General features: G+C 33.7%; 1 protein-coding gene across 9 annotated transcripts in view; it reads left to right on the plus strand.

The window, feature by feature from the left end:
- Usp9x (ubiquitin specific peptidase 9 X-linked) overlaps window positions 1–11,262 on the plus strand; it is a 138,204-nt gene that overhangs the window by 65,493 nt on the left and 61,449 nt on the right. For 7 of the 9 annotated variants that reach the window (XM_031341951.1, XM_031342135.1, XM_031342079.1 and 4 more), the window contains 8 exons: window positions 1,608–1,723; window positions 2,066–2,317; window positions 2,392–2,530; window positions 4,410–4,562; window positions 5,467–5,571; window positions 8,023–8,229; window positions 8,952–9,088; window positions 10,999–11,147. In XM_031341951.1, the coding sequence (XP_031197811.1) occupies window positions 1,608–1,723; window positions 2,066–2,317; window positions 2,392–2,530; window positions 4,410–4,562; window positions 5,467–5,571; window positions 8,023–8,229; window positions 8,952–9,088; window positions 10,999–11,147 (1,258 nt within the window). The remainder of the gene's footprint in view (window positions 1–1,607; window positions 1,724–2,065; window positions 2,318–2,391; window positions 2,531–4,409; window positions 4,563–5,466; window positions 5,572–8,022; window positions 8,230–8,951; window positions 9,089–10,998; window positions 11,148–11,262) is intronic. The other 2 variants (XM_031342235.1, XM_031342324.1) reach the window with 1 other exon arrangement.

The following is an 11,262-nucleotide window of genomic DNA, read 5'->3' on the forward strand; positions in this document are numbered from 1 at the left end:
CTCCGGTTTGATGTTGCCAGTTCTAGGGCATCTGATTCCTCCTTACCTCCACAGGCATGTGGTGCACATACATGCAGACAAACTCAGAAACATAAATTCTTTAAGAAGAGAGAAAGAATATACATAACTAATAAGTATATCAGCTCAGTAGTCTTATTCTAGTTACCAAGACAAGGTTTCTCTGTGTAGTCTTGGCTATCCCAGAACTTACAGTCCAAGCTGGCCCTAAACTTGCAGAGATCTGCCTGGCTCTGCCTCCCAAGTGCTAGAATAGATAGATGCATATGCTACCATGCTCAGGACCATAGTGAAGAAAAATTTAAAAATATATTACATAAAACACGTACTTTTTTTTTTTTTTACAAGTAATCCCAAAAGAGATCTGTAAGCTTTGGACTTGGGGCAAAAGAGATGACTCACTGGTTAAAGAGCACTTGTTGCTCTTTTAGAGGAAGTGGATTCAGTTGAGAACACCCATATATTAGCTCACAATCATCCTTAATTTCAGCTCTAGAGTATCCAAAGCTCTCTTCTGGTCTCTAGGCACCAGGCATGCACATGGTACAAATGCATGCAGACACTCATAGACATAAAAAGAGAGAGAGAATTTAATGACCTAGAAATGGTCTTCTAAAAGCAAAGTAAAATGTAGAAAAATAGTAAACATACTGAAATTGGTAGTGTAGATTTCTTAGAGAACTTAGAATTTATATTGCTACAATTAGTTTTTTGTATTTGGTCTTTAAATCAAATATTAATAGCTGGGCATGGTGAGGCACAGGCAGGTGGTGGGTCTCGCTGAGGTTTGAGGCCAGCCTGGTCTACAGAGCAAGGTCCAGGAAAGCCAAGACTACACAGAGAAACCCTGTCTAAAAAAAAAACAAAACAAAGTAAATACTAACATTAAAATCTTTTATTCAGCAGTTACCCTTTTAAAAATAGCTGTAGGTATAGTTTTTACTTAGGGCATAATAAAGAAATTGTCTTTCCCTTCATTGGCTTTTAAAACATGGCCTTTTAGAGGGTGGCAAGGTGTAAAAATGGTTGTCTTAATACTTACCTTTCAGATATAATTCGTTTTAAGTTTTTTCTTTCTGTTTGTCCTACAATGCAAGTAGTTTATCAAACCTTTGCCTTTGCTCATGGTAGACAGATGTTCAATTCCTGCAACATAGAGGTTAGTTTTCAGTAGACAGTTCACTTTTAGGCTTCAGGATTACTTATGTAGAAAATTACTTATCAACTACAATAAGAAATTGTCTCAGAATTTGTTACAGTAGATTTTTTTTATCTATTATTTAACGTCTTTTTAACTTTTTAAATTGTTTCTCATACAAGTGTTTTTAGGTATTTAGGAAAGCCAGATACTTTTAAAAGTGGGATAGCTGAGACAGAAACATAGTTTAACAAGAAATACTGATATGAGTATGCTCCTTTAATTCATGCTTAGTATTTATTGCTGCTGTATCACAGGTCGATTGCTATGATTGTTTTGAAGCCTTTTCAGGAATGATTTAACATTAATTGGCTTTAATATATCAGTCAAAATAGTACTTTGCCAGGTACTAAATGCCAAGAAAGTAAACTTCTTGTTAATTGTATTGCAGGGTTGGCTAGTGGATCTCCTCAACAAATTTGGCACTTTAAATGGATTCCAGATACTGCACGATCGTTTTATTAATGGATCAGCATTAAACGTTCAGATAATTGCAGCGCTTATTAAGTAAGTAACATTTTAAAGTCACATGTTAAACGTTTCTGTTTTTATTTTGGCTCAATTCAGAAATGGAGTAATTAGAGCTGGAGAGATGGCTCAGTACTTAAGTGGCTATTCTTTAGGTGACCTGAGTTTTATTTCCTGTACCTATGGCAGGTAGCTCAAAACTGTCTTTAACACCAGCTCTAGGAGACTCCAGCATCTCTGGCTTCTGAGGGCATCTGCCTATACCTAATCTAAATGCGAACATACACACACGCACACAGAATGTTTTAAAAATAATACGTGTACTGTGAGAATTGATGTTAAGAAATCGAGTATTTACACGAGTTTCTTATCTTATTTCAGACCATTTGGACAGTGCTATGAGTTTGTTACTCTTCACACGGTGAAAAAATACTTTCTTCCGATAATAGAAATGGTTCCACAGTTTTTAGAGAACTTAACTGATGAAGAGCTGAAGAAAGAAGCAAAGAATGAAGCCAAAAACGATGCTCTTTCAATGATTATTAAATCATTGAAGAATTTAGCTTCACGGGTTCCTGGACAAGAAGAAACTGTAAAGAACTTAGAAATATTTAGGTTAAAAATGATACTTAGGTAAGTTATTTATCTTGGAAATAATTATTTACATGAAGTTTTAGAATCAATTTACAACTGAATTTCTCTTACAGATTGTTGCAAATTTCTTCTTTCAATGGAAAGATGAACGCACTGAATGAGGTTAATAAGGTGATTTCCAGTGTGTCATACTATACCCATCGGCATGGCAGTTCTGAGGATGAAGAGTGGCTCACAGCAGAAAGGATGGCTGTGAGTAAATAAACACTTAAGCCTAGAATGGCTGTCAGTAAAATAAGTACTGTAACATTCTAAATTAAAGGTGAAATTTGAATGTTTTGGTTAATTTACAACTTTGTTAATCTTGAAATTTTAAAGTAGCATACTTACTTAATGGCTGAGTATGTCTTTGATAAATTTATTGTTGAATGTAATTATTAGATTTTTGCAAGTTTTGCTATAGAAATTGTAGAAGTAAGCTTGGGAGTGAATGAGATAGTATTTGAAACATAATTGAAGAAGGGGCATGTACATATGACCAATTCCAATTGATGGCTTGAAAACACAAAATACACAGGAGGGTACTGTAGGGCACAACCAGAATCTTAGCACTGCAGAAGCAGGGATATTTGCTACATGCCAGGGTTACATATTGAGACCCTGTCTTAAAATATAAATATAAATATAAATATAAATATAAATATAAATATAAATATATTAGAATAAGAGCTACACAAATTAATTTTTTATCTTGATTTTGAGAATTTGTTTTTAAAGTGCATAATTTTGTATCATTTTGTCATTAAATACTTAGAATGATGTTTATTTCCTATATGTATTTTATGTATGGCTGCTGTAATAAGTACTAATTATAAAACTGATGATATTTGAGTACATATGTGGCAATCATGAGACATCTGTAGCAAACCAATATCTTCCAAGAATCTCTTTTGTTAATAGGGGAAATTATTAGAATGTGATTTTAAAAGAAAATATGAAGAAGGTAGAAGTATAGCTACCTCATTGAGGCCTTTGGTTTAGTTGTCAGCAAAAAGAAAAATGCACAGGATATTTAAATCAGTTCCTGGGTTAGGAGGTCAGGTGGTAGATATTTAGTTTTGTGTATGTCATGTGCCTGTCTGCATTGAGAATGTTGTTGGTCTCTGAGCTATGTGACCCATCCTAAAGCATATAGAAAATATCATTAAATGTATTAAAATTTTTGTGATAGTTTGACATTGCTATATATTTGTTATATTTTAGAAAAATTCCTTTAACAAGTTGGGAATTTCTAAACTTATATTAGCTAAAAAGATTCCTATTTATAGCACATTTTAGGCCCACCCTACCTTTATTCTAAGAAAGTTGAGTACTGGATTGTCTTTTTTAAAAAAAATTCATGAATCCTACTTTATTGCTCTTGAAGTTAGGTAAATGACAGTCAAGCTGGCTTAGTCTAGCACAGGATTACAGAAACAAACAATAGAAGTATGAAGACTTGATTCAGATTCCAGTTCCAATATCTATAAACCTGTTTACTATGCTAAGAAAATATATTTCTTACTTAGATTTCAAAGATGCAAGCGACAATAGCATCCAGTATATGGCAGTCAGTTAATAAATCAAAGTCTTTTAAAAAGTATCTTTTAAACTAATACTAAAACTATTGTGGGGCAGAATTAGTTTAAGGAGCCAAATGCCATAAATGGCCCTCTGCCCAAGTTAAGTCCTAAGTGATTGTTGCATTTAAGTGATATTTTTGTGAGTTAAATGCTGGAATGTACAGTATCTTTTTTATGATTTCAGTGTTTATAATTTATGGAGATATTCCCCAATAAATTACTTTGTCAGATAGTAGTTCCCAACTTTAATCCCAGCACTTGGGATGGATGTAAAGACATTGAAGATCACAAACTTAAGACTAGCTTATGCTACATAGCAAGATGCTGTTTCAGGAGAAAAGAGAAGAGCTTACTGTAAATTTTTTAAAGCAATTTTTATGAATACAATGCATTCTTGCATATTGTAATATGCTTTTGGATTTCTATGTATTCTTTAAATTATATTTTGTACTTTAAAAAATCTTTGTGTTTTATTTTGTTTTGAAACCTGGTCTTTAAATTACCTTTAGGAATGGATACAACAGAACAATATTTTATCCATAGTTTTACGAGATAGCCTTCATCAACCACAGTATGTAGAGAAACTAGAAAAAATTCTTCGCTTTGTCATAAAAGAAAAAGCTCTGACCTTGCAAGATCTTGATAATATCTGGGCAGCACAGGTAAGGCTCTTGAAACCTCTTAAACGCTTCTGGAAGAAATTCTTCTAGAAACTTCCTGAAATTGTCAATAATGCTTGAATACTCAACAGTTTATATTTGGCAAAAGCTAAAGAGGCAAAAAATAAAATAATAAGGGAAACTGAGTATGCTTATGTATATCTGCAATCTCAGCACATGCAAGTGTACAAGTGGGAGAAACATGGAAGGTAGCTTAGGCTTCAAAAGCTCAAGCTTCTGACCCAGAAAACAAAGGCTAGGGATATAAACAGCTCAGTGGCACATTGTGCTTGCCTTAGTACCACACAATAAGGTTTTCTTTCTTTTTTCTTTTCTTTTTTGTTTTTTTGAGACAGGATTTCTCTGTATAGCCCTGGCTGTTCTGGAATTCATTCTGTAGACCAGGCTGGCCTCGAACTCAGAAATCCGCCTGCCTCTGCCTTCCAAGTGCTGGGATTAAAGGCATGCGCCACCACTGTCCTCTGAAAAAATTTTAAAAGCCAGAAACTGCATAAACATTGTTGAATTCTAATGTACAAAGCTTTGGGGTTTTTTGTTGTTATTTTTGTTTACTTTATAGAAATATAGAAAATAGCTTTGCTTTTGAATATTTAGTTCCAGTTTGGGAAAAAAAGGTAACAATTAAGGTATTAGTATATTCAATAAACTAATTAAAACTTAATATTTCTAAAATACATGTTAACAATGTATATGCAGAAATGAAATTATCAGATTTTAGATCTAAAGAATCAATAGTTAAGAGTTTTATGTAGAGATTAAATGTTTTTAATTATGTAGCGATTAAATGGTGATAATTTCCTGATGGTCATTAGCAATCAGTATAGATAATGTTTCTATTGTTCACAGTATAGTGTACTATGTGACCTTTGTTTTTATTTATCAATAGGCAGGAAAACATGAAGCCATTGTAAAGAATGTACATGATCTACTGGCCAAATTGGCATGGGATTTTTCTCCTGAACAACTTGATCATCTTTTTGATTGCTTTAAGGTAATTATTAACACAACAATGTTATTACCATTCTATATCTAGATAGAATTGATTTATTAGAACTACAAGTTATTCTTTGTTTGGTTGGTTTTTTGGTTTTTTTTTGAGACAGGGTTTCTCTGAGTAGCCCTGTCTGTCCTAGAACTCACTCTGTAGACCAGGCTGGCCTCGAACTCAGAAATTCGCCTGCTTCTGCCTCCCAAGTGCTGGGATTAAAGGCGTGCGCCACCACCGCCCGGCACTACAAGTTATTCTTAACCCACAAATCCTTTAAAAGCTCATAAGACAGTTTCTGATATGAAAGGACTTTACCGGGTTTGAAAGACTTTGCCAGTGTTTTCTTTCTGAGAACTTGATTTTCATTTTCATGATAGTGCTAATAGCTCTAATAGAGACTCTTGTTCAAAATTCAGGTTATTGTTTTGAATTTCTCTTCCCAGTCTATTTTGGAAGTAGATTGAAGTATAGAAAAGTAGGAAAGGAAGATTGTGATAAACATAAGAGGTGGCAATAAAAGTAATATCAATATAATGGTATTCTGGGGATATATACTCAGGTAAAACATAACTTAATAGAATTGTAGCAGTTTACAAAGCAGTGCCAGACCAGTCATACTCACATTGGTTCTGTCATGTACTTTTATATAGTGTTAACAGTCTTTCTCATCAGTTGCTGAGATTGAGTGCATAGTTAATTGGTTAGTGAATTTTTTGAATTAAGAACATGACATTAGCCGGGTGGTGGTGGAGCATGCCTTTAACCCAGCACTTGGGAGGCAGAGGCAGGCGGATTTCTGAGTTCAAGGCTAGCCTGGTCTACAGAGTGAGTTCCAGGATAGCCAGGGCTATACAGAGAAAACCTTTCTCGAAAAACCAAGAAAAAAAAAAAGAATATGACATTATAAGAGGGTCTTTTAACTATTGGCATTACATCATTACTCACCAACTATTACTACTGAAAATAGTGATTGTGACTGGCAACATAAGTTGCTGTAACACTTTGGAAGGTTATGTGGTGTGTCTAATGAAATACAATATTCTGAGAATATTAATATAGCTCAGCCGCAGAGCACTTGCCTAGCATAACAAGGCTCTTGATCAATACCAAACACCAAAAGATTCTTGCATATATATGTACCAGCTTGCATATCTAAAAACACATGAACTGAAGTGGGTTGTAATAGCTACAAATGTCTCTATAGAGAGGACATATAACGGATGTTCATATAATGGAATACTCAATGGGAGTGGGAATAAGCAAACTGGAAGTAGCATGGAGGAATTTCATTAGCAGAATACTGAAAAAGGACTGAAACTATGTAGTAATTTCTGTATCTTGATTAAATTAACATAAACTTCAGAAATAGTCCCAGATGGCTCCTAGGATTCTATTCACCACATGGTTTTTAATGTAGGTAATGGTTACATAGATGCCTATACTGGGTATGAAACCACTTTACATCTTCTTCAATGTATATTTCACAGCAGGGAAAGAAATGACCTCTACCCAGGCATATTAAGTCATTTACTAGGTATAAAGCCTAAAAGTCAATATTTTCATTAAGTTTCTCAGATCAGTTTTAACACATTAAAAGTTGTAAATGAGGTGTCTTGTTGAAAATTTTACTTCTTTGAAGGGAACAAATTAATGAATGTTTTCTGCATTTTTAAATACATTTACACATTTTACACATGCAAAGATAAACTTGCTGTATACATTTCTCTTATAAAGACAGCTGTAGAAATAATGTAAGCAGTTATTGTGAATGCCCAAAAGTTAATAGTCATTTATCCTTCATGTTGAGGTGACTCCTAAAATAGTGATCATATATGACCAGTGACAGACTTGAAAGAAGAAAAGAAATAAAACAATTATTACATCCTTTCAGTCTTCTTTCTCCCAGGATAATCTCTAGATAATGCCTTAATAATTAGTTCCTTAATGATTAATTGATACCCCTTTGGATTACTAAATGCTTATTAAGAGCTTGCTAAATGGGCTGGCGAGATGGCTCAGCGGATAAGAGCATTGTGACTGCTCTTCCGAAGGTCCTGAGTTCAGATCCTAGCAACCACATGGTAGCTCACAACCACCAGTAATGAGATCTGACGCCCGCTTCTAGTACGTCTGAAGACAGCTACAGTGAAGTACGCCTGAGCAAGTGGGGCCGGCAGAGGCCACACACGTGGTGGCTCATGTGTATAGCTACAGTGTACTCATACACATAAAATAAAATAACTCTTCAAAAAAAAGAGCTTACTAAATAAAAAGCACTTTATTTTACAGTCGGGGAGTGTCTCACTGTGTATCCTTGACTGCTTGGAACTCAACTGTGTATGCCTGGGTGGCCTCAAACTCAAGAGAAATCTACCATACTATCCTAAAACCCTAAAAATGAAGAGGAGAAAATGAAATAAATAAAAATTTCATGTCATTTAAATGTCTTTCTAGGCCAGTTGGACAAATGCAAGTAAAAAGCAACGTGAAAAGCTCCTTGAGCTGATTCGTCGTCTTGCAGAAGATGATAAAGATGGTGTGATGGCACATAAAGTGTTGAACCTTCTGTGGAATCTAGCTCACAGTGATGATGTGCCTGTAGATATCATGGACTTGGCTCTCAGTGCTCACATCAAAATACTAGATTATAGTTGCTCCCAGGTAAGGAGGTGGTGTTTGCCTTGGTTGTATGACTTTTATGTTTCTACAGTACTAGACAGGATGGCTAAAGTACAGGATAATTTTAGGTTATTTTAGCATTATCTTCTTAATGATTTCAGGGATTGATGTTCATTTAAGTCTGCCTTTCTTAGGTCTCTACAATAATGTTTTAAGAGCCATGTGAGTCTCTATGGAAGAGGAGAGGTAAAAACAATAGGTCATTTAGTGATAGTGTTGTCAAATGTATGGTAAAGGAATCAAGTAGATCATAAAATATTAAAGCTGAATTTGAAACTTTGGAAGTAAATACTTTTCTCATAAAAGATTAAGAACAATTAGTAGAATTTTCTAGGTAGTAGATTATAACATCAGGGTGTTAACATCAGGGTGTTGCATGTCAATGCAGTAAATCTCAAACCTAGTAAGTTATAGTCAAACTTTACTGAATATATGTGATAAACTTTAGTGTTTTACTTTTTAGAGTTCGGTAGTAAATGTGAAGTTAAGACATACTTAGAGCACTTTAAAAGAATTAAACCTTTACATTACAGTATAATATTTATCATGTTAATCTTATAAGAAAAACCAACTTTATAATTCCATGGATTATTGGAATTTAGCTTAATTTCATTATAATATACATTTATCTTTAAGTACTGTGACTTAGATGAGATAGAATTATCCTGAGTATTGATCTATATAAAACACTGAAATTGTTTAAGGACCGGGACACTCAAAAGATCCAGTGGATAGATCGCTTCATAGAAGAACTTCGCACAAATGACAAATGGGTCATTCCTGCACTGAAGCAAATTAGAGAAATTTGTAGTTTGTTTGGTGAAGCACCTCAAAATTTGAGGTAAGACTTTTAAAACTAGACAATTTAAATGTTTTTATTTATAGTTTGTTAATATCAGATTGTAAAAGAAAATTTTAAAGAAAGTTAATGGAGTAACCGGAAACTAAGAAAAGGGCTCCATTTGGAACAAAAGAATCTTTTGTCATTCTTACCTCCTTTGTTTCATTGAGGAAAGTGATTAAGTGATCAGTATTAAAATCAGGGTTATCTTGCTGTTTCATGCTATGTCATATGGTAGTTTTCACAAAAAATTGTTTTTGAATTTTTAGACTTAGTTTAGAAGATTAAATTGCATGGAGATTTAAATGATAGTAGATGGCATGATAGAACACTGAATTTTTTAATATCATTTCTTAAGTATACTATTTTAGGCCAGGCATGGTGCTATACACCCTTAATCTAAGCACTCTTGGGGAAGGGGGAGGCAACAGGGGTTTGTTTTTGTTGTTTTTGTTTGTTTGTTTGTTTTTTGGAGGGGAAACTGGGAATGGAGAAATTTACAAGTAAATAAAGAAAATATCTAAAAAAAAATTTTTTTTTTTTCATCATAAGAATCAGAGATAGAATTCTGTGGTTTCCAGATCAACCTGGTTTACACAATTAGTTCTAGCTAGGCCAGGCAGGACTACAGAGTGAAACCTTGTCTCAAACGGAAAAAAAAAAAGATCAAATAAATAAATACACAAAAAATCAGGTGTTGAAAAACTGGTACAGTGCTTAAGAATACTTAAGAATCTTCCAGAGGACTAAGCTCACAACTGTTTGCAATTTGATTTTCAGGGTATCCAATGCCCTCTTCTGGCCCCAGTAGACACTGCACATACATGGTGCACAGACACTTACACATGTAATAAAAATAAATAATTTTAAAAGAAGAAAGTGAGTTAATTGATAAAATAAATGTACTATCTTGAGGTTCCAAAATGTTTATAAATACAAATTGTCCTCTTATTTTGTGGGAATGAGTTAAAATGGTTGGCATAAAAAGGAAAAATTATGTGACATGAAAGAAAGCTGAGTATAGTAGAACTAATATTCATAAATGAAGTGTGAACAATGAGATCATAAAATCTCGAGAGCGTTCTCTAAATAATCATGGTTTCCTTGTGTAATAGATGCAGATGGAGGAAAAAGCAATGTTTGTCAAAGTAATCTATTTTATGTTTGGCCCTGGGGTATGTGTGCCACTTAACCTTTCTGAAATCTATTAACTTGCAGGTAGACATAGTATTCAGCTACTCTTCTAGAAATTAATGACTTTTTCTATATTAGAATAGTAGTACTAGCTATGAAAGTTGACTGAAATTTGTTGTGTGACAAAACAAATTGAAAAGAAATTAAGTATCTATCTAGTGACAAGAACAACTTGGCCGCAAACCAAATATTCCCAGAGTAAAACTTAAATGGCTAATAATTTTTTAAATTTTACTACATTTTTTTATTTTTGGGGGGAGGGGGAGGGAAACTCACTTTTATATGGCAGAGGACAACATGTTCTCACCTTTGAAAATGAGGATAATGGGGATCAAACTCAGGTTTTCAAGCTGGCAGCAAGTGCCTTTTCCTGCAAAGCCATCTGTTTGGCCAATGATGATGATGATCATGATCATGATATAAAAAAACATTGGCCAGCAATTGCAATGCTAGTTGTACAAATAAGTTTGGATTTTTGTAATTTTCAAAAAGTTATGTATTCTTATAAAAATGCTTTGCTACTGCCATACTATAATAGACTTGATTTTCAAGTAATACAATTTTTATTTTTTATCACTAATTTCTTTTAAATTGCTTAACATCATTAAGAAAGTAAATGAGTAAATCTGGCTTTTGAGTTTTTAATTAATAGCTAATAATTTAGTGGTAATACACGCTTGATTGCAAGAGTTTAATTGCCTAATTATATTGTTAAGTTCTTCTCGTTTCAGTCAAAGTCAGCGAAGTCCCCATGTATTTTATCGCCATGACTTAATCAATCAACTTCAGCACAATCATGCCCTAGTTACTTTGGTAGCAGAAAACCTTGCAACTTACATGGAAAGCATGAGACTGTATGGCAGAGGTATGTATTGTAAGATAATTGAACTGTAGGAAGTAACAGTGATTGCTGTTTTCTATTATTACCTTAGGAGTGAACTTTTTTTTTAATTTTTTCATTTCATTTAACCTTTTTTTAC

Source organism: Mastomys coucha, chromosome X (genome assembly GCF_008632895.1).
Source record: "Mastomys coucha isolate ucsf_1 chromosome X, UCSF_Mcou_1, whole genome shotgun sequence".
In the NCBI taxonomy this organism is placed as follows: Eukaryota; Metazoa; Chordata; class Mammalia; order Rodentia; family Muridae; genus Mastomys; species Mastomys coucha.